The 24,313-nt window shown below is 41.4% G+C and overlaps 1 protein-coding gene across 1 annotated transcript in view; it reads left to right on the top strand.

The window, feature by feature from the left end:
* Nucleotides 1–21,950, top strand: part of ncam1b (neural cell adhesion molecule 1b) — a gene marked incomplete at both ends in the record, with an annotated part of 63,432 nt that extends 41,482 nt beyond the window's left edge. The window contains 12 exons of the mRNA XM_079165914.1: nucleotides 2,182–2,211; nucleotides 5,695–5,845; nucleotides 6,080–6,267; nucleotides 6,634–6,730; nucleotides 8,046–8,216; nucleotides 8,840–8,972; nucleotides 13,224–13,368; nucleotides 13,870–14,050; nucleotides 16,266–16,464; nucleotides 18,080–18,196; nucleotides 18,956–20,068; nucleotides 21,830–21,950. Of these exons, the coding sequence (XP_079022040.1) occupies nucleotides 2,182–2,211; nucleotides 5,695–5,845; nucleotides 6,080–6,267; nucleotides 6,634–6,730; nucleotides 8,046–8,216; nucleotides 8,840–8,972; nucleotides 13,224–13,368; nucleotides 13,870–14,050; nucleotides 16,266–16,464; nucleotides 18,080–18,196; nucleotides 18,956–20,068; nucleotides 21,830–21,950 (2,646 nt within the window). The remainder of the gene's footprint in view (nucleotides 1–2,181; nucleotides 2,212–5,694; nucleotides 5,846–6,079; nucleotides 6,268–6,633; nucleotides 6,731–8,045; nucleotides 8,217–8,839; nucleotides 8,973–13,223; nucleotides 13,369–13,869; nucleotides 14,051–16,265; nucleotides 16,465–18,079; nucleotides 18,197–18,955; nucleotides 20,069–21,829) is intronic.
* Nucleotides 21,951–24,313: the final 2,363 nt, after the last annotated feature.

Below are 24,313 nucleotides of genomic sequence, written 5' to 3'. Positions count from 1 at the left end.
CGCCTGCTAGCTCAGTCGTGGGGTGATCACGTAAAGGGTTGCTTCACTGAAATGTCACTTTTCTGTGATGCGCTGGCAAAAAGCTCAGCAGTTAATGACACAGGGCGATGACGATATGCATAGTCATCAGTCTCAGTCAGGCGTCACCCGGTGAACACAACACCATTTATGTGTTCAGTGTATTTGTGTTAGTATGTCTCCTCTTCACGCTGACATTACAACTCCTGTCAGAACAAAGAGCCGGGATAATTCTTGTACGGAAGGGAACAACAATGGGCTGGTAAAAAAAAAAAAACGATAAGTCCCGAGGGAGCCGTCGTCATATTGTTCTGAGCGTTTTTGTTTCGTTGACTTCCGTTTTGCACGCTCCCGTTTGCTGCTGTCCCTTGTCCTTTTTGTCTGAAACAAACACCTGTCACATAAAATGACGGCGGTGCTTGTCAGCTCACTTTGCGGCGGCAGCGTCGCCGCAGACGAGCGTGTGCAGCCGTGGTGGTGATGTTCCAGACTGTTAGGCTGCTTGTTTTTAATTGGACCGCCGCTCTTCTCTCGGCACCGTGGTGATATGCACCCGACTGCTGTTTTTAATGACGTGTGTTTTACTGTGACAGGGGAGGACTCACTGTGCTCTTAAGAGCACAGGGAAATTACACTCACACCATGAGCGTTGCATGTGATTTGTCCAATTTGGGTTAGTATTTACTCGTCTCCTCCTTTTGCATCAGGTTTGTCAGTGATATTAAGTACTTGAATTCAAACACACCATATGTGTTTACAAGCCACCAGCATTGATTATGAGAGGGAGGGGGAAATAATGTACGGTTGCTTTTGTTTACTTAACAGTTGCACCTGATGAAATAGCTGTTTATTATTCTGCTTGTTACGCTTCAACACTTTTTTCGCTTTGTGGGTCATCACATCTCATTGTCATGCTTCACATTCTCTCTTGGGCGTCCGTAGAGCATGCTTTCTAAAAGGCTTTTTGTCTTGTGGGGTTGGGCTTCTCAGTGTCATTGTGATTTAACTTGACATGGCATGTTGACCGGAACAGGAACGGTTGTACGTGTTTGTTTATTATCCAGAGGTTTGATTTGATCTGCAATGATGTGAAGCAATTCTGCATTCAGTAAAGTGGGGAATATGACCAACATGATGAGGATTATCACTTATTTATCTGGATATAAGTGATGCTATTACCTCTGTCACTCTAAATAATAAAAGGTTTGTCATATTGATCCCATTTACTGTAATTTTCTGAATAATATTCAGCAAACACAATTATTTGAAATGTTAATTCATCAATTAGACATGAGAGCTGAGATGCTTTTTTCACTGCATGATCATGTGGAGAGGCATTTCATCATCACAATAACTCAGCCCTAATTATTATGATAAGGATACGGCTTTGGTCAGTTGGATAATCTTTAGTCCACCCATTCTTAGATTTATAAATATCCACTGACAGGGTGGTACGCTATCATAGCAGAGCATCTGACACAGGCCACCTGTAAGCAAAGATTTATTTCCGGGTGTCACATGGGGTTTAGGAAGAGGTGCAACAAAATTGCTTCTTGAGAAACACAGCAAGACTCGATGACTACTAACTGTTGTTTCTTGATGTAGGACATGCTCTTTATATGCACAGATAGACAAGTGCCTGAGCAAATTCAGTTTTATTGGATTTTACATTCTCATTATTGCTCTCAGCCTCAAAAATGGATTGTTAGTCGATAACTGCCGTACAGCTTTTACCAAACAGGCTTCCATATCCCTTTGTGTAATGGATTCACCTCTTCCTGATAAACCAATAACCTTTTTATCCGTAAGCATTTTTGTTATCGTGATGCCAAGACACCTACTTCTTTGAGGGTTAGAAGCTGTCTTGTTCCAGCGTGCAGTACAAACAAAAACACACGAAAAATCTAAAAATACACCTTTTAACAGAAAAACCCCTGTTGACACATAATAAGCTTCTCACGTATGGAAATCCAAACTCTTATTGTATCTGCAGACTTTTCGGCAAAATCATACATTCAGCTCAGGGACTGTGGATGTACGAAAAATAACATGGACACTTAACGCTTGCATGCAATGTGCAGCGTCCCAGCTTTGCCTGGATGAGGATTTCTTTCTAAGAATTGCTTTGCCTTTTGTTTGTTGTTGTGTCTCTGTCCTCTACAGGCATCATGGACTCGGCCCGAGCAACACAAGGTATTCTAAATGCATGACTTTTTACCTACACTCAGCTATTTTCATATCAGGGGAGTCTAATTACATTCTGGACGGACGCAGATCAAATTTCTTGATCAGTTAAGGGTCAGGATGAGTATACACCCTGACAAAGATGCCAATCTCTGTCCGTATCTCTTTGTTTTACATGTTTGGTTTACATATAAACTTAACATGCAGTTAAGTCTACTTCAGCCTGTGTTTTTTTCCCTTTCAGACCTTTAATAACATACCTGCAGGAACACAAGTCAATACAAGACATCTGATTTCTCTTTCCTCCCGCCAGTGTCTCCAGCTCTCTCTCTCTCTATCTGATGCCAATTCTTGATTTATAACTTTTAAGATGTATCACATCAAAAAACTGTTTTTTATAGCTTTACTTTGTTGGACCAAAGATAAATGAATATGTATGCAAGATGTCTTTGTGCATCTGCTCAGAGTATCAGAGCGAGTGAGTGTTCCTGAAAGAAAGTGAAAATTGGCAAAAGAAAGAGCCGCCTACTTAAGCTTTTCACCAATTGACTTCCCGATCAAATATGTGTTTTACATACGTGAGAAAATTGGTGAGAAATACCACTTCGTCATTTCTAATATTAGTGCTGAGTGCACCATGCTAGAGGACAGTACAGATTCATCATTTGGGCTTTCAAATGAACAGAAATGTTTGCTCTCACGAAGTGTGTCGTCGATGATTAGCTCATCACAGTTTCAGGTGCAAGATCAAATACTAGGCTTGCCATTGTTATTTATACTTTTGTCCCATTTGAAAGGAAATTAATACATATTTTTAGATCATTTGGTTCCTCAAATAGCCTTGCTATTTTATTTTCAATGTGCAGGAAGCTCTGGACGTCAAACAAATTGGTCTTTTCCTTTTACGCCTCTCTGTGATAGTTTTAGAATGGGTCGTTTTTTTACATTTGCTGATTCCAACAATCAGTGAGCATTGACATTTTGACATGCACTCAACTATCATTACAACTATGATTACAAAACGTTTAGAATAAAAAAAACATATCACACTCTTTTTCCTCAAGCACATGCTGACAGTAATGACTAGGTGTGTGTGATTTAAACATGGTTGCAATACTATTTTGTACAGAGAAAGGAAGCTGTACAAAAAGCCCAAATAGTTTATCCTCGTAAGATTCCTAGTTTTCAAAGAAGGATAAAGACAATCAAAAGCAAGTGCTACTTTTCCCTAAAACAATAACACACACAGCTTAAAACAGAGTTATGCCATGCTACTTTATTTTACGAAGCATATTTTAGGTAACTGTTGTCTCACAAATTATATCTCAGCAGCATAATTGTGTTTCCAGGTTGCGAGTGCATTGGTTTACGTTTATGGCGCAATAATAATTCTCACTTTCTGACAGAATGATATGGGGATTAATCCACCTGCACTCTGAATTGATCAGTGTGTCTCTCTGCAAGAGATCCCATTATACACCACACAGGGGAGGAGTATGAGCACGGGGCAGTATGAGCATGCTGAGCATGTTTGTTGCAAGTGCGTAGGCAGCTGAGTGTTCATTTGACAAGCCACGGAAGGGAAGGTACATTCAGGGGAAGGTGCATTTGTATGCAGGACCAGTTAAAATTTGGTGAGACAGGAGTTTAACATGTCCTCAGTGTATTCTCAATTTTATGCTCTGGCGTTCCAGCGGGGCCGCTTTCCTCTGCTGGCAAAGCTGCAGAAGCTGTTTGAGAGCTCTGCTGTCACTTATTAGGAGCTTCTGTCTAAAAGTCAGTATTGCTTGGAATTGTATCTATTTCATAAAGACAGTAAAGTCAACAAATAAAGGATTTTTAATAAGGATGTTTCCTATAGACAACTACTATGCTGCATCGTGCAGTCATACTGAAAATGTATTGTTATGAAACATTAACGAATCACAACATTAAGTTGCAGTGAAGATATGATTTTCCTCCTTTAGATGATATTTGTTATGGGCTTCAAATGGGGAAAAGAATCGCTGTAAAGAATCTGTCCATATGTTTTTTTCTGGTTGGTGACATTTTGATGCTGCATTCTTTAAGAAGTAGCACACCATTGAAAAGGACTCGATAATGATCCGTACTGACTAACTAGGACTTTGAGGTGGTACATAGTGTGGCCTGTTGCACAGATGCAGGTGTCCGAAGCAGTGCAACAGGGGGTCAAGGGAGAATGCTTTCTGCACAGGGGTCAGAATAAAAGGGCAGTGTGTTATGTAAGTGTGTCCCTGGTCCTGCTATCCGCTATGCATAATGAATGCCCCAGACATGCTTTGTCTATTGAATTTGAATACAAACTAGCGAGGGTTTCTCTTACATGGCTGCCCAGACTGGGCCCTAATTCAATATGTGTAAAAGCATCCGTGTCATTGTTTTGCCTGCAGCTTGGATCAAAGCCATAAAGGCGACCAATAGTGAGGCCTAAATATTCAATTATGTAGCGCCTTAGAAAAAGAACAATCCACAAAAACACCACAGCTTACTGTATAAAAGAGTACTATATAGAAAATAATGTCCCAAATCCATAAACTAATCTTCAGACTTACCGAGTTTGATTATCACCATTAGCGACATTAATAAACACTTGAGGAGAATTAAGGTTTAGAACTTGCATAATACATGTTTTAATTAGTTTTATCCCGTATGACGAAATGCTTCTTCAAAAGGGGGAAATTTGGTCCTGAAACCGTACACCCACAGTTTAGTGTCACATGCCAACAGCAACCACAACAACACAAGAGTTGTTGACCCCGAGGGTCAGGAAGCCACTTATAGTCGGATGTTGTAACTCTGCATATCAAGTTAATGAAACCAGGTCTCTGTAGAGCAGCGAGGTCATTCACACGTCTCATTAGCCAGCTGTCTTTTGGTTTCGAATGCAATGTGACTTGGCGTGTGCCCTTCATCACTGAAACCGGGGCACGTGCTGGATGTGGGGTTCAGAGAGCATTGCAACACACACAGTACGATACCAAAAACAAACACCACAAGTCATTAACTTAAAGTGTTATTTTACTAAAAACATCTGATTGTGTGCAGTGACTCTTAAGCCCCAAGTGTCTTCAACATAAAAGCGCAAGTGTGGCATGTAAGGTAATGCTCTGCTGTCGAGCGTCATGCATCAGCATATTTCACAAGTTGGTGAGCCCTCCGTGTGAAAGGCTCTGGGCGGTTTCTAGTCCTTCTTTCATCTATTATTGATAAGTTCCCCTGTTCTGTCAACTGTGTCCTTATGTTTCCACGTCTTTACAGAGCAGACTGTGCCTTTTTCATTAGCGTAATGTCTCTTCTGGTCGTTAAAGGCAGGCGTTCTTCAGTTCTTTCTTCTTTTTTTCTTTTCAGGTGACACTTCTTTTCGCAGAAATGAGCTCTGTGTAAATGTGCATTATGGTAATAGTTGACTGATGGGAATGTTTTTTTTTTTTGTTTTTTTCCTAAACCAAGCTATTTTCTGCTCCCATTTAGAGCCTGGATGGGAATGTAGTGGTGAGGAGTGATGCTCGTGTGTCCTCCCTCACTCTGAAGTATGTCAAGTATACAGACGCGGGTCAGTACCTGTGCACAGCACGCAGTGCCATTGGAGAGGATGATCAGTCGGCATTTCTGGAGGTCCGCTGTGAGTACAGTATTTCCTTCTCTCTTGATGTAAGTGTTTCGGCTTACAGCATGAGTGCCGTAATAAAAGCGACTTGCTAGTCATGCACCCTTTTGAACTGAGCAAAATAAGCCATGTTTGATCACGTAGAGCACTTGAATTCACTTTTATTTAAACAGCACATTTTTTTCGGGCACTGTTAAAACAACAAAACCTTAAACGTTGTGGCAGAATTACATGAATGTCTTCCACTAGATGCCCCTAAGATTCACGGTGCGGTGGCAGTATATACCTGGGAGGGAAACGCTGTCAATATCAGCTGTGAGGTCAAGGCTCATCCCAGTGACGTGTCTCTTGTGTGGCTGAGAGATGGACTGCAGCTCCCCAACTCAAACACCACCAACATTAAGATCTTCAGAAGTCCATCAGCCAGCTACCTGCAGGTACACACACACATACACACACACACACACACACACGTGCGTTTCAATCCACAAATTACAGTTCATGAAGTAAATGTACACACATACACACAGCCCTTCCATGTGCACGCACAGACACGCGCGCATACCCCTTATGTCATCAAGATTTCATGAGCATAGACTCGGAGTGAAGGGGTTTTCTTTCAGCTCCATTGTGGGAAAAAAAAAAACTGATGAATAATTCAGCAGCAGGAAAGCTCACAGCAACAAATAAAAATAGGCTACTCTAATGGACAAATAAAAAGGTCACCTTCCGAGTGTTTGACACACACATTTGTTCATCTGTTTTGGTACACTGCCCTTCATATGTTTGTTTTTCTCCTCCAGATAACCCCCGAGTCTGAAAATGACTTTGGGAGCTATAACTGCACTGCTTCAAATGAGATCGGCACCGAGTCCAAGGAGTTCCTGCTCATTCAGGCCGGTCAGCGGTGTGATTTATATTGCTTTTGCTGTTTTGGATTTAATTGTGCTGTTTAAAGGATGACTTATGATATGCAGGGGGTACACTTTCTCTGAATGCTTAAGGACATCGGTTTTTAGTGTTGACAAATAAATAATCGGGAGACAATTTCATCGTCGCGCATACATTACATTACAAGGCTTTTCTTGGTTCCAGGAACAGCTTTGGACCAAAACATCTACCACGTTGTGAGATTACACGGAGCAGTGTTTGTTTTCGTGGATAATAGATTTAGATGAAAAGGCGATGTAGCCAACATCTGATGATTTAACGTTCCTTCTCTCTGGATGTTTGGAAACTACTGCGGCTCTGAGGATTTCACTTAGTGTTAAAAGAAATGTATTATCGTGCACATCCAAGGGATAGTGTGTGTATTAGGAATTAAATGAACATTTCACTGTAACATCGACTCACCACCAGCTGATACATTCAACAACACATTAGACAAATGGTACAGAGAGCAGAGAGATAATGCACTCTTAAGCCTCAAACAAATGAGTTGAAAACAAGGGCAGCCACGGTAGTCACAGTGTGCCTTTTCATTTCAAAGATCAAAGTGAGTCAAAACTGATCTGTAAGAATTCAGAACAGCTACCAGTACTCTGATGGCCAATCTCAGTGATTTAAATTGTAATTTCCTCTCAAATAGAAAGTTCAGTGGTAGGTAAACCAATGTTTGGTTGTTTTGATCATTAAACTTGACTTCCTTGAAAGTGAATGAGTCATCAATCGTCCAATCGATTATGTGAACTGCAGGCCAGACTTTTTCTCTACAAACACGAGCTTTAGGAAGGCATAGTAACCACTAAAGCCTTGATTCTTTTATCTCCTTCAACACCAACACCGTTATATTGAAACATTACATTGTGCTTAGCTGACTACAAAGAAAACCTTTTTTTTTCCCAGCTGAAATCACAATCAAAATCTCTCATGGTTTTGCTTTTTTAAAAGGTCTGTGGTTTTCTTTGTGCAACTATCATCATTGAAGGCTGGCTTGAGATTAGCTGGTACTTGTCATAGGAGCATTTGAATGTTTTTGTTCTACCTTTCTTTACTGTTATTTTCTGAGGTAATGTCAAAGAGTTCAGTGTCTGAGAAATGGCATTCATGTCACAAAGGGTACATTTCTTACAGAGCTGAAGCCGTTTCAGATGCATTTTGGACTGTTGGTGAGCTCGGCCTGTTAGTGTGACGGAACAATGGAGTCTGACAGCGTCGGCGTGCTGCAATCTCACAGTTTTAGTTGTAATCGCTGAACATTTCCTCCCTTTACCAGAGGTGCCATCGGCTCCATCCATCAGTGAGGTGAGACCTTTCTCCACCACGGCACTGATCCAGTTTGAGGAGCCAGAATCCACCGGAGGTGTTACTGTCCTGAAATACAGAGCGGAGTGGAGGGCTCAGGAGAGGGGCAGCTGGGTGCAGCAGGTCTATGAAGTCCAAGATGGTAAGAACACAAAGCAAATTAAAAAAAAGATGTTTTGGAGAAAAGTTTTTTTTTAGCAAATTGTAATTAACAAAATGTGTTGTTGAAGGTTTTGTTTATGTGAAGGTTTTTGTTTCATGTAATGCGTAACATTCGAACACAGAGATGTTTTACATCATAAATGTATTTACTTACCAGTCAGTCCTAATGTAGATTTGTTCTGCTGTGGGAAGGGTATTACATTTTGTTTTGTTGAGGTCGTATAAAACATTACATTTGATTTCTATAAAAGCACAGATGACCCTGAATGAAATATTTTCATATAGAACTGTTATTATATAGTGTAACACAAGACAAATAGACAATAATAAGAGGAAAGAAAGTAATCTATACATGATGATGGTGGCTTTGAAACAGCTGTGAGTTATTTCTGTTTCTGTGTATGCTGTGTTTCGACCTTTTAGTCCGTCGCTAAATAGATTTATCTGTTTAAACATTGTTGGAATGAAACGAGATTTGAGCTAATCGCTGTTTACTCGTGATGGAATTAATTATGCAACTGGGGGTGTGTTTGTTTCACCACTAATCACAATTATGAAGGTGTTCTCAACAGGGATTGCACTGCCTCTGATATATTGTAACAGGGTACACCAGTGAGGCGACTATCACAGGCCTGAAGCCAGAGACCGGCTACGAAGTGAAGTTGTCAGCCATCAACGGCAAGGGTGAAGGTGAAAGCAGCCCTGCTGAGTTCTTCAAGACAAAGCCTGTCCGTAAGTGGCGCATGTTGCTCAGTTTAAAGCACGCTGTAGAGCTTTTATCGCCCCCCCCGTCTCCACAAACACATTACCTGAAGTCCTCTCCTCTAGGTCTTGGAGTGGGAAGTGCTTGTCCATCCCATAGCTGATCTATAAACTCAATGAAGTGTAGTCAGCTGCTGGACAGCAACACACACACACACACACACACACACTTTAGCATTGAGACTGTTTGGACAGCGCCACAAAAGCTTCCAACAGTGTATTTTCAGTCTGAGTTTGTCCTCTTCCAAGTTCTTTTGTTTGTTTGTTCAGGAGTAAAACTGACCACAGGAACCAACTCGCTGACCTCCTTGTTTTGTTTGTTTTGTTTTTTTCCATTGAGGATCCTTAAAAATCTAAGAACTCAGGAAACAGTCCCACTGGTTCAACATCATTTTGCTGTTTTGCACATTAATTTGCACTGTGATGTCATCACATAGGTTGCACTTGGATCCAGTCGCACAATCATTACAAATCCACAGTTTTATAGTATTTTGATTAGCTCATAGCGTGCTTTCAAACCATGAATTTGAATATGAAACAGAATTATCCCTCAGTCCTTTTAAAAAACAGCCTTGTAGTGAATCTCGAGCATTGTTTAGTGTTTAGCCCCCTCTGTTGGTTGGGGATGGATGTTTTTGGAAGAGAAACTGCACCACCCGCTTGGCTTCATATTGAATATTTTGGAAATGATTCATTGTTGTCCACACGCTGATCAGCTCCTCATATGTTCATTTCATCATTTTAATCATCTATTTTTTCATCCATTTGCTCATCTGTCTGTTGTAAACCATCAGGCTACACTTACAAAAGTAAGTGCTTCATCTCTTTTTGTTCAGCTCAGTTTATGTTTCACTGACTGTGTATTAGGTGCTTTAATTAAAGCGCTGTTCATCAGTATCAAATTGGAAAAATCCCTGAATAAAATAGCTTCTTTGTTATTAATCGACACAGCAAGTTTATTTTTCATTATTACGCTTTTAGAGCATTGTCTCGTCTTTGTCTTAACTCAACCGTCTCTCTGCTATTGACATCCAAAGCCATTGCGAAGTCAGTCAATCAGTGTTTTGTATTATTTCTTGACTTCAAATATTTCTGGTTGATGTTTCATTAATTGCTAATTGGGGACTCAGACAGCGGTCCAAATCAAATGGGTTTTTTTATTTTACATTTTGAAATAGCAGCTTCTTACACTGAAGATTGTTTGATGTCCGTTGAATTGATCATTTAAAACTAATTGGAACAGCTGCAGTAATGTTCCTGCAGCATTTTTCTTGAAATACAAGTTCATAAAAAGAAAAACACTTTTACTTCGTTTTGAAGCTGTCTCAGAACAGCCTTTCAGTTTCATGTGTGCAGACTCGTCTCGTTCTAACCTTAAATGTGGAAATCATTTTATGAAATGTTTTGTTTCTCCTTGCTCCCCTGGTGCAGTCTGGCAGGAATGTGTCTCACTAAACTCTCCAGTGAAGTGTTATTACAGAGATACAGGTAGTCACTTGTGCAGACAACCGATTCTGATTGCCTGATATCTTCTCTTTTATGTCCCTAGACGGCATTTTTCCTTTTTTCACTGAAGACACAGGTTTGTTCTGTAGAGAGGATAATAGATGCTTAGTTTTTACTGCCTTAGCTGTGTCTATCCCTGCAGGATAACCCCCCCACCCCTACTGATTAGCTGCATTTATAACGACTTTAAAGCAAAGCACATGTATATTCTTCTAGATACTGTGACCTTGTGTGGCCTGATTATAAATGCAAAGTCTTCTGTGTCTGTAACCTGTATGCTTTTATCTCACTCACATTCTTTGATTTGACAGCTGAGTTGTCCAAATATGAATATTAATATCATTTTGATTTGCATCTTGTAAATTAATTCACTCAATGCCAGTGTTATGAACTCTGCGTTTGAGAAGCTGCACGTCTCCCCTCTGGCTCCAGCTATTTGGTGTAATTTGTGAATGTTTACATTTGGATAAGGTCCCTCAGCATTGATTAATCAGTTTCCTTTCAAATGATAAAGTCTCTAAAGTCAAGAGGACAAGGCTGTTAGATGTCTACTGCACTTTTCACATTGAGAACCCAGCAGAGGGATTGTGTCTTTATTAGTAAGGAGAAGCTGTGTTGTGACTCCACGTCTTTGTCTCCAGGTCATTCACGGTTTTTTTTTGTTCTGTCTTTCATGTCCTCCTTCCTCTTTCAAACACTCACATGTGTCATTTCATGTTACTGTTATTTGGATCTCATGGTTCTGATGGTCCCCCTCCGTTCTGCAGAAGGTAACTTATTGTCGCAGATTTTTTTGAAAGAAGACCCCTCACTTTAGCCGGAGAATCCCACAGTTAAACAACACATTAATTGCTTCTATGCAATCATGTAATATACGTCTACCTCAAACCCATTAATCAGTCATGTAGACATTTGCCTCAGCAGGATAAATGAGAGAGAGCCAGAGCTGTCTGCACGGTAATATATAACAGTCAAGAGTGTTTAATATCAGCATCACTATGAGTTGATAGCACGCTACCTAAAGGGATGCTACCTCTCCTCCTTTCAGGGTGTGTTCCTATAAATCAAGTGTGAAATAAACAGTGTTTCCTCTACTCAGAGGAGAATCATTATCCCCACATAGCTGCAAACATACTGCCTCTTATCAGCAGTTTGCTCTGGTTCTCAATCAAGAGTTTGTAGTATTCATGCTGAGAGCAATAGCTACCCTGTGCATCGTATCCTCCATATTGTTTATCATCATGTTTAACCTTAGGCTGCATTAAAGGCTATATCAACTAACCTGGGCCGATTTTAACAGGGTTTTCAAGGCAATCTGACTTTTCAGAGTATGAACAATAACCATTCAAAACCTCTTTCTTGTTGTCTGTTAGTAGTTAATACTTTATTTATGTAGCGTTTTTCTAAGCCAGGGTTCAAATGTGCGTCAAAAAAGAAAGAAAAGAAAAAGAAAAGATTGTTAACGAATAATACAAATCAGGGCAAGAGTTTCTTTTTTTACTTTTTTAAATGAGTCTTTAAAGAGTTTGCTAATCTGACTGCCAGAATGAGAGCCACATGGAGCCAAATTGTGAAACACTTTCAAAATAATTGGTGAGATTTTGATTACAGCACTTACCTTCGTTAGTAATAATGCAGCACAAATTTAAACATATTGTAGACGGGCTACAGCTTCTTGGCTTACAAAAGAATAAGGCGCATTACAATAGGTGAGACGCGAGCAGACAAACAATGGATGATTCCTTCAAGGTGGAGAGAAGAGGCGCCATTCAATGGCAATGTTTTTTATTTAAAATATAACAAGACTAAATAACTGACTTGATATGTTTCTCAGAGTTCAATTTGGAATGAAAAAATGACCCCCGAAGTAAACCAACTTTTAGTTGGAAGCCTTTAGTAAAAGCTGACGCAAAATTTCAAGTCTGATTTGGGGCGAGAACTTACTGCAGAACGAGGAGACATCCATGCACTGGTCCCATTCAGACACATTCAGCCACAGATTTTACGATACATAAATCTGTATATCATTGATATAGCAATAATCAGAGACAAACAGACGGATAATACGTCCTAAAGGGAGAATAAGACTTGTCCCGGGATTGACCCCTGAGGAACTCCACAAGCCAGATAAGCCCAATCAGACACTTTGTCTGTGGTGGATACAAAAAAACTAACGATTAGATAAATTAATCAATTGTCTTACATTTCAATTTGACTTAATTGTTTTGTGTTATTTGTGTTTAAACATTGATTGTGGAAATAAGTTTGAGATGCTGAAAACATTTACAGCTCAAGCGTTCCACCTTGTGGTTATCTTTATAGATAAATCTCTTTATTATGCTGTTAAATGCATATCTTACATCAACATTTCAGTCAATGAGAAATAACCTTTTCCCCTGAAGCCTTGTATGACACTGGGTGAATGTCACTCAGCAACTCGGACTGAATCAGATAAGCATGTGGCTGTGTGTCATTTGGTAATTAGTCTCAGACTTGAGACATACCGTCTTGCGGCTGGCAATTAAGGAAGGGCAAGTGACTTAAAGGCCCGACAACAAAGAGGCCATATTCAAAGTTGTGACTTTTATTTCGAATCAAAGTTTTGGTTTTGCTTTGCTATATATTCTAAAGGTGCTGGTGGACTGATAGACTCTTCCTCCAATACGATAACCCTGTCGCTCTCTGCATCTTTTCAGTGAGACTTTAAATAACATCTAACTTGCCCCTGTGTGCCTGTAGGGAATCCCAATCCTCCCAAACTCGAAGGGGCACTTCAACCCAAAGGCAACGTTCTCAGAATCCGCTGGATCAAGCAGGACGACGGCGGCTCGCCCATTTTACATTATCTCGTCCGCTATAAACCAGTGAGTATTAGCGATTAGAGCCGAAATGATTAGTCCTCATCAACTGAAGCTAATACTTTGATAATCGATTGTTTATCATTTAAGTATGTTTTAAAGCAAAATGCCACTGTATTATGTTTTTGAATTCTGACATCTTAATTAAAAAACATTATTTAAAATATAAAAATGTCTAATTCTGTTCTGTTCAAGCCTTAATTGTAATGCATGTAGAGCTGATACAATTAGGTGATAAATGAATAGGTGAATTTGACAGAAAATTAATTGGCAACTATTTTGATAATCGATGATCCATTGAGCCAAACATTTTGATAACTCAAGCTTCACAAATGTGAGAATTTAGAAGCTTTTCCTTTTCTTACATCGTGGCAAACTTTGAAGACGTCACAGTGGGATTTAAAATCAATTACTCAAGAAAATAAACTGTCGATGGATCGATAATGAAAATAATCATTAGTGTCAGCCCTAAAAGCATGCACTGTACATATCTCTGTGTGTCCTTAGATACAGGTGTCGGAGTGGAAACCAGAAATCCGTCTGCCCAGCGGCAGCGACTACGTGGTTCTCAGCGGGTTGGAGTGGGACACAGAGTACAGTGTCTTCGTGGTGGCAGAGAATCAGAAGGGCAAGTCCCAGCCAGCCACCATGTCCTTCAGGACGTCCACAGAGCCCGACGCCATCCCAGGTACCCTCCCTCAGGTCACTCGCACTAAACTGGAACTAAACAGCCAGAGAACTGAGGAGCCAAACTCAAAGCTCCAAACCAGAGTGTGACGTTCTATTTGTAACTCTCTAGCTCTGAAAGGTGAACGGCAACTAAATAAATCTACAGGACAAATTTGATTTCCTGGACGGCGGGTGAGCCAGAAATTTTTTTTCCGGCTGAATTTTTACACTTTATAGTTTTGACAGGCCTTGCTAAAGGAGCTTGAGTTTGCGCTCGCAGAACTGGGACAGGCTCCATCCACGGAGGGTGAAACGACAGTAGTTTTCCTTTAGCTTTGTTTACTGCTAAAATAGCAGCTAGAGTGGATAGTTTGTCCCTGTGTGGAAGCAGCCTTTAAATTGATCCTTGATAACCACTGATTAACTTGTACCTCGAGGGCTTAACTGCAGCTGAAGGTTTTCACCATTCGCACACAAAAACAAACAAACTCACAGCTTGTCAGATTCCCTTTAGGTGCTAGACGCTGCCGAGTGCTTTGCTGAAACATCGCCACAGAACCATTATGTCTTCCTCTCGCTTCTTCTTTTCTAATTCATTTTCCAATCTAAAGCATTTTCCACTCACCCACCAATGAGTCACCATCTAGTCCACACGGTGTAGTTTTTCCCCTTCGTGCTGTGCTTTTGCTTTGATGTGTTGCTGTATTTTTTCTCCCTCCCTCAATACAAGAAATCAGTTTCTTTTTTTTTCACTTTTGACACATTTTCACTTCTCTTCTTCCTCTGTTTTCCCCGCCCTTTCTCTTTTTTCCTCTTTGTTTCCCTTCATTCCCCCCCTCCTTCTGTCCTGTATTCTCTCTCCCTTTCTCTCTTTTGACCCCCTTTCTCTCAATGTTCCTGCTCTCTTGCCCGGTTCTGGACATTGGTGGGGTGGACCACGTGAACATTTCCGTCTCGCCCTGTGTGCATTATGGTGTGGTCGGGGGTTGTGCTGCCCCTCAGCCAAACAGGGCTGTTCATCTGTGACATCCACTGTGGTATCACTCATCATGTCCCTCATCACTGTGTTCCTGCTCTCATAGTTGTCGTGGGGGAATTCTCTCCGTAACTGTAGAGGAGAGCTCGCCTTTCTCTGGCCTGGCTTGTCTCTTTGGACGCTTTCACTCTTAAAAACAGACTTTGTCTATGACAGACGTGTCTCTGTTCTGGGTGCTGTGTGGCTTCAGAACAGACATGCTGAACCAAAGGCAGTGGAAATCCTCGGCCTCCCACAGATTCACCTTGCTCACCATTTGAACAGCTCAGCACTAGACAACAGAGAGGACCGCCAGTTTACAGTAACGAACAATAGTGGCACTGAAATGAGGTTATATTAGAATAAATAGCACTTAGAACAGAATGAAGGCTGAGAGCTGCGCCTGTCCGTTTACATAAATACTATTATATCCTTTAATCGCTCACAAAATGATGCATATGTACTGTAACGGTTTGTAACATTCATGTTTACATTATTAAAAACAGAAACACTTAACTGAAAAATGTTTGTAATAACAATATTGGAGTCATCAAAAGAAAACTGTTATTTTTATGGTGTTTACTAAGACAAATGTCCAGATATTTCTCATGCATGTAATTGTATCAAATATAATTCAAAAAATACCTGTTTTTATACATTTATATTGGAGGGTGCTTTACTCAGCTGCATTTTATTCTCTAGCAGATCTTGATTAATTATTGGTGTCTAAAGAGTTGTATCTAGAAACAGAGAGGATATTTTAGAGAGTTGACTTCACACAAACGGTAAAGATGCATCATAGCCTTTTGTGATATTAAGAAAAGCCTCACGTTCATTTTGTCCAGGAAATATTCTGTATTTCTGGGTAACTAGCAACGCAGTGTACACTTTGATTTGCTCTTCTTTCTAATACCAAATAAATTGGATGACTATATATATTTATATATATTTCTTTGTGTGTTTTTAACGCCATAAAATAACTAATTGAACACTAGTCATTCAGCGCAGTCTACACAAACATCACACTGCATCTAATTGATGCCGAGACAACTAGAACGTATCGGTGCTCGTAACAGGTGAGTTGTTTCTGTTTTATGGAAGTATTTGTGCTGACAGTAGCATAGCTGCACTTTTATTTATTGAGTTGTTCCTGGCTGTTTCTATAAAACTGCGTCACGCCACAGTTGTTCAGCTCCCCCTCTTGTCTCTTGTCTGGCAGATCTGGGTGAGGAGGCAGCGCTCTCCATGGGCATCATGCTCTGGGCAGGGATCCTTGTTGTAGTATTTCTACTCCTGCTGCTAGCTGTGGACGTCACCTGTTACTTTGTCAACAAATGTGGCCTCATCATGTGCCTCTGCGGTAAATCGGGCACAGGGAGCAAAGGGCACAACGTGGAGGAGGGCAAGGCAGCCTTCATGTGAGTATCAGTGACAACAGTTTACATGCTGATCAGTGTTACCGTTGGCCAGATTCAAAGTTCAGTTATACTGTAGGGCACAGTCTTCTTTTTTAATCTCTTCATAAATGCAATTTATTTTCACAAACTGGCAACTGAGAGGTTGTTAAAGTTGCTAATACAATTTCTTTATTAACAATGGATCAGTTGACTGTGTAATTTGATAAATGGGTCTTGTAATTACAAACACTGAGAATAATCACCGCACTCAGCTGTTCCCCTCAGCTCCACCTCACTTTTTTCTTTGGTATCTTTCTGATAACTGTTTGGTTTTTGCAGCCCGAAACTTTACGGCATTGTTTCAGTGTAACTGATGTCATCCGCATGGTTTCAGCCAAAAAAAAGCTCTCATAAACAAACTGTACGCTACCTGCCCGGCACCAAACGCCAGACAGACACAAATAGCAAATACATGGTGAGAATATTGGAGCATTTAGCAGCTAAAGAGTTAGAGGAGACCAAAACAGAGCTTTAAGGAGAGTGAACATTGTACCCTGTTTAAACCAGGCATTAACATGGCTGTCCTAATGCAAACAGAATGCATTGTTTTTGGGATCCATTGTGATGGGATCTAAGCCAGCTGTACATGAAATCTGTTGACCGTGACTGCATTAAGAAATGAATCCACCCTGCATATCCACATAACACTTCCAGATAAACATCATATATTATTAGCAGGTGGAAATGTGTTCATCAGGTGGCCAGACACACGACTCCAAGTCAATGCTAATGTTGCTAAGTGTCTGCTGGATGTGCAGACAACTGTTGGTGTTGTGTTTACAGCTTGTTGCACTGCCCCAAGTAGCCAAAATATCTTAGTTCAAATAAAAAAGAATTCCAGGTTTGAAGAAGAAAGATTATCATGTCATTCTTGTTAAACTGTTATCATTCTGTGACAAATGTATTCCAGGCATTGTTCTTATCAAGCTCTTGTTGTTGTATCTACTGTACTTCTACTTCCATTTCAATCAGTGACTTCCTACATTCCCCAGAAGGCCTTTAAGGGCTGACATTGAAGAAGATTAAGAATCTGAGCTGAAGGTTTTATGTTGAGGCTGATAACGCAAGAGCTAACTGGGGAAGGGTTTTCCATTAAAGAAACAAACATTGTGCCTCTTGAGCAAAATCAACATCTTGCGACTGCAGTGCATTATGGTCCACTCAGTCGGTATCCGCAGGAACAGGAAAAAAAACACAAATCAAAGAAAAGAGCACATAAATGAGATGACGTTTTAAGAGTGGAGTCCCTCTTTCACTCAAAATATAAAGGATGCTGGGTTTAAGTGCATTGAACATGTACTCTCTTGTGCACAATAAGGCAGTTTTAAAATCAATTTGAGTGGAAATTTTCCCTGTGTATTGATCTGTGCTACATGCAGCACAGCCTCCTGTACTTGTAGCAAACTCGAATATTCAGACTGTGACTAAGTTGAAAAGATAATCCACTCACAGTCTTCTGTGTTGACGTAATTACTGTCTACTTCTCTCGTATCGCCTCTTCTCGCCGCTCATTGTGGCGGATATGATGACTGTCCTATGTCCTATTTAACAGGATATGTCTCTCTGTGTCCTGCAGGAAAGGTGAGTCCAAGGAGTCAATAGTGAAAGTCAGAACAGAGGAGGAGTGCACAGCCAATCATAACGCAGCAGGACCGACAGAACCCAATGAAACCACACCTCTCACAGAGCCAGAGTGAGTAAAAACCGACGTACAGCCCAAAGCCTTTGTACCGCTCAAGTCTCTTTAGCTGTTGTACAATGCACTCCACTTCAAAGAATAATTATCTTATTCAACAGGACAAAATTTGAAACTCTTTAAAAAAAAAGTTCAGGTCATTCTTGGGTGGAGTCCACTGAACTGTGTTGCTTTTCCGTTTTTATTCCCTGTCAGAGGGATTACTGCACTTTGTGTTTCTTCTCCAGCCGTTGGAGAGTTTCTGTCTCATTGTATCAAGGTTGAAGCAATACCAGTTAAAGACACAGAGAGGCTTTTTGTCCTCTTGAGTGTGGTCAACTCATATGAAGCCGTTTGACAACCTCAGCAAGCCATCTCTCATTATCAGCAGTCTGGAGGAATTAGATGACACCGTATGAGATTGTCACTGGTACTGTTTAACCCTTTATAGGTGGTACTGCGTGGTTCTGTAGTTTTCGGCAAGAAGACTTTTTCTTTTTTTTGTACATTAGTTGTCCGAGTCAGTGTGCTCCATGTTGATGTGTGTATGGGATGTAACCTTTGATGTCCACTCACAGCATGACGCCCTCTTTTTCTTTTGTTTCTTTTTCTCGCTGGGCTTAAACGTTTCTGTTTTTTAGTTGCTTTGTCGATGTATGTGTGAATTTCTAAAGCCGACTAATCCCTCTGCATGCTCTCGTCCGAGGCCACCCTTCCTCTGTCACAGTCACCCTGGTGTCTAGTCTGTGTGTCTCTGTTCTCTCCCTGCTCTCTCAGGCTGGCGGCTTACACTGCTGCTCTGGCACTGGACTCCCTCTCCTCCGTAGCCACCAACTCTGACACAGCCACTGCAACAATTGACCCCGCTCAGGACAGCCCCTCTAGCGAGACCACTACCCTCACTTGTAGTCTGTCTACCCCGGCCAACGACCCCTCACCCACCCCTGTCCTGGCTCCGGCCTCGACTCCAGAGTCGAACACGGCCCCTCCGACTCCCCTCATCTCCACCTCTGCCATCGAAGCTAAAATGGCCCCGTTAGTAGAACAGAGAGGAAGTAACAACCCGGAAGAACCGGAGAAAATACCCGATCCGGCTTGTTCCCCTGAAGGGACTACAGCTCAAAAATCTGGGACGCCGATACCACCGAAGCGTAGACACTCGCCTAAACTTGCAGCTCTGAACGCTAAAGCTAGCCCGCCTGTGTCTCCACTGGCCGCGTCCTCCTCTTCATCCTCTCCATCACTTGACACCAAGAAGCGTGCTCCGAGGCCGCCCGTCAACAAGCTTCCCATACAGCAACACACCGTAGCCACAGACACCGAGACGCCAGCGCACACCGCCGCCACTCTAGCAACCAATGCCCCTCCAAAAGCAGACCCTGATTCTGATACAACTGCCTCAGACCCGAGTGGGAGTAGCCTAACTGCCTTTGACACTCCAAATAAACCTGCTGAGCAAACTGTTGATGATAACGCTGCCAAAGATGCTGCAACTAGCGCTCCTTCAATGATCCAAGGTGCTCTTAAAGCCCTGGATGCTGAAGAATCTGCCCCTCTAGTTGCAGACGTCCCCTCTCCGTTACCTGTCACTCGTATTTCTTCTACTCCCTCCATTGTTGTGGCGCCGGTTTCAAATGATCTCTTCACATCGCCGTCCGACAGGTACAATTTCCTAGCCCCCGACGTGAGGCCCATAGGTGCAGACGTAGAGTTAGAGCTGACAAACGGTACAGAAAGACCCTCTCCGCCTCCCGCATACCTTATTAGCTTAGAGAGCCCGCCCTCTGCCCCCTCTCTGCCCAATGGAGACGGAGCAGACCTCCCCCCCTCTGGCCCAGTTCTGGAGGCGTCAGAGACTCTGGCCAAGACTGCTCCTCCTGTCAACGATGAGTACGGCTCCCTCTAGAGGTTTATCTGTGTGTTTGTGTGAGTGTGTGCTTGTAACTTGTATGCCCATTCATTCACCACCGCATCTTGCCATTGACCACACAATATGAAATATTGTAATGGTAAACTGTGGTAATGACACTGGGTGAGTTATTAGTTGTGGATTGTGATAGACGAGTGGTATGATGGTTCTGTATTTTTCTGCTTGTGTGTGTAACAGTCTCCACTTTTTTTGCAACATTCCCCACTAGAATAGCTCAGTCCCTTTCAGACATGCACCTTGTTACATAAATGTGAAGCAATTTTCCATGTCTGTCTCACAGCTGAAGTAAGTGTAAAAGTCACAAGGACAATATTACGAGCCCATATGCTGTCAGATTAAAGCTGCCAGTGTGCTTCAACACTCTGACAGGCACTTTAGTTCAACAGCTTCAACCCCCCCCCCCCCAACAGACATCTTTCCGACAAACTAATCGAAACTGACAATCCAACGTGCAGAGGGGAGAAAGCAAGCGGGGTTTGAACTTTTCTCTTTCAAGCTCACTTTCATTTGTTACACAACTATCTCTCTGTGTGCATCGCTATGAATACCTTCCAGCCGAGACGGTCTGAAAGTGTGCAGCGATATGATTTATTTGATTATCCCGTCTCGCCCTCTATGACGGCCCGGCGTTTCCCTCCACCTGAGTGTGACAGAACTACTTCTATTCGAGCGCACCGCGTTAGAAAGTCGAACACGCAGAGAGAAGTTAGATGCACGTTTTGTTCCACCTTCTTACGAGCACTGTCACAAATGTTAATTATCAGAGAAAAGAAAATGTAAGTTTATTAAACCAGGAAACACTGTAAATTAAGCAGTTTAAATGTTTTAATAACCCTCCGAGAACAACAGTAATCCGACCTGTTGGACATTGGAAAATATACAGTACAATTCTCAAATAAATGTTAAAATTCATCACATTTATTGGGGTTGAGCGTCCCTCTCGCGACGGTCATAAATGAAGGCTTCAACGGGGAAATAAATTCAATCACTGATGCATCCTGTTAAGAGAACAGAAAAGGTTTCCCTTGATACCATTGCTCCCCTGCTCAGTGGTGCCACTACTACCTCTCGAGCACCAGATGGCAATATCGCACAAGCTTTTGTGGCTTTTTCCTTCACACTCCTGTCCTGTCTGAATTAAGCCGTAAAAAACAAACGCCTATATATCTGAATGATAAAACAGTATCACTTAAACGGGTAGATGAATCCGGTAATGTTTCATTTTTCATGTCTGAAAGGGGCTTCATTTCAAGGACAGAGCGCTTTGTCTCAGGCAGTAACTGAATGCCTCTGAGCGTTGCCTAACTGGTTACCAGCTCGGCTAAAGTTTAGCCGGTGTTTTCCTGCTCTGAACTGCAGAAGAGAGGAAAAGAGCTGCAGGCAGGACCTAGATCCCGAGCTTCACATGGATGTCTCACACCACAAGCACAGGGCTCCTTTACTGTGCCGTCCTAGTCTCTTTGAAGTAGAACTGATAAATAGTTCATATTTGCTCAACACTGTTTTGGATCAGGAAGGTTAGTCGACGATGCGGTTACGTCATTATCTGTGTATTTGATTTTATCTGACTGTTGTCAAGGTGGTGAAGAAATATGTAAGAAGACCTCTAAATACAAACATCGTCTTCTTACATATTGGGTGAAGGTGTCATTGTTTGCTGATATTTTTTGTTTTCTACCCAGAGGTGACCAGATTTCTAATTTTGCACTTTTCTATTGCAGGAATATTTTTTCTGACGATAAAGGCAAACGGCAGGAGGCAGACTTATCAAACGCCGTGACGGAGATCGCTGCAGAACACAACAGTGTCACACAGACAAATACCACTGAGAGCAAAGCATGATGGGCCGGGGGAACCCCAACACAACACAAAACATTTTGCAGCAGCAACGAGCGAGAAACACTGCAGGAGTTTTGATTTCCAGTGCCCTTAACTACATATTCAAAACAACACATGTATTGATCGGTTAGAGCGCACTTTGACAGTACTTTCAGTTTCTGGTTTCATTCATAAAGAAATGTTTACTACACCCGAGAAGTTTATCTTTAGATCAAAAGAGCTTTATTTTATTTTTTTATTGTTGTTTTATTTAACCCGTCAGGACGATTAAGGACAATCTCTTATTCTCATGATCGCTCGGTAAATACATGAAATTAGACTCTACTTTCTGTTCCGTGCATTTAGTTTGAATTGCAGTTGCGCACAAGTTTTTGATTATTATGAGAAATGTGAAAGGAAAAATAAAAATAAAAACCCTGACTATATATAGAAATTATTTTTCTTATTTTCATGTTCTACTGTTCAAATGTAAAACTGTTTGCATTTCTTTTAGTTTGGGCTCTTAAGTTGCAGGCGTGTCTCATTTAATCGCTTGTTCTGCATGTCTGACCTGCAAGTGGTGGTGAAGTTTTGTTTACAAGGTTTATTGTTTCACTTTGTCTCCTACAGGGATGTTTCATCTCTCACAGATACGCTAGCATTGATTAAAACAGACTTCAATGTTTTGGGTTGTAACCATGTTTGCTATGGTTATGAAAGATACAGGATTAACCCACAGACAGCTGCAGGGGGGGGAAGAGATTGAGAGAGAATCCCACAAACACATCAACAGCATGATCAGATCACATTTGGCCCATTTTATGATCGAATATAATCAGTCTGTCTCTGCCTTACCACAGTGATGGTATTCATTAATAACATGTATTTAATAAAAGACAACTTCCTCAAAAAGAACAAACTGCCAGCAGAACTGTTGATTCTCAGCCAAGGGTTGAGGATCCGTGAACCTTCAGATCTTGAGCTAAATTTACGACTCTTATTTGTTTAGTGGGGGGGAAACGGCTCCGTTTCTTCCTCGCATGAAAGCAGATCAAAGGTCTGGCTTCGTACTTTTGGGTTGTGCTTTTGAAGCAGAAAATGAATGAAAACTCTAAAAAGCATTTTGTACTATTGAAAAAAAAAACTACAAAGATTTCTTTTCCATTTCCTGCCTGCAAGCTTGTGCACTGTGCCTGTGTGTCGATAGATTGTCTTGTCATCAGTTTCTATGATAATCTGCATAGCTTTGTCGTGAGAGATTTAGCCTATTCTTTTTATTTAATATATTGTATTATTAGAAGAAACGTATGATAAATGGACTAATGTGGTCATTATAACACGTGTAGTGTATGAAACTGTCCGTCTCTGGTCACAGCAGCTATAGTGAAGGAAGATGTTTTGAGCCTTGGCATGAATTCAGTCGGTACTTTATAACGTAAAACTACAAGGCAGATAGACCATTGTTTGTTTGGGGGGGAAATACTTCTCATATTGATTCAATGAGTGTTACATTTGGGGGGCTTGTTCCGGCATTATTACACATTGTTTTTTGATTTATCTGCCCCAGTTGTTATTCAAGTGTTCTGTAATGTGGTCTTTGAATTTCTTTTTCTAGTTTTTGTCTTTTTGTACAAAAATCACTCACCGAGAGCAAGCGCTTGACGAGTTCAGGATTGAACACTGACAGGAAGCAGGGTGGTCCCACCTGAAACGGGAGATATTACACCTTTTGAATTAAAAAAAAAAGCTTTAGATAATAGATAGATAAGAGAAGTGAGGAGCTTTCCTCACCTTGTACTCCTCTGCTGTTACCTGACCACCCTGCTCCCTCGTCACTGGACGCTCCTTTTGGTTTTATTGGGTCCAACTCAGAACATATCTGTTGTGTACAGTCTGAGAGATAACCCATTTACAAAATAAAAAAAGGGTTTCCGAATCTAATTTTGTCATGGCCCATTTTGTCATTAGTTTCAGTTACTTTTTAAGAAACCGTGCCCTTAGATTCAGACTATGGAGCGACGTATGTTCACCACTAGATGGCGGTGAACCACTTGGTTTGGACCCCCTTTTGTTTTCGCCATGTCATGGACACACAGGACTATTTACAGAAAGGTTACGGTGCAAACAGGTTATGTTGGGCCTGGAGATGTCCCCGGGCAACTTGTTGAGCTAGACGGGGGAGCAAATAAACACGTGTTACATAATGCATGTTTGTGCAGGAGTAAAGTTAATACTTCCCGGGTAAGATGTCAAAATACTATGTACCAGTGAGGGCTTGATATTTTCAGCTTTGGCATTTGGTGCTTCTAATGTGACACGAACCTCCAAACCCCGGTGCGCTGTCAACAAGCACAGAGCCGGCATGGCATCCTGTTACCTAATGTCAT

The sequence above is a fragment of the Pholis gunnellus genome (assembly GCF_910591455.1).
Source record: "Pholis gunnellus genome assembly, chromosome: 9".
Classification (NCBI taxonomy): Eukaryota; Metazoa; Chordata; class Actinopteri; order Perciformes; family Pholidae; genus Pholis; species Pholis gunnellus.
This window is presented reverse-complemented; position numbering and strand designations above follow the sequence as displayed.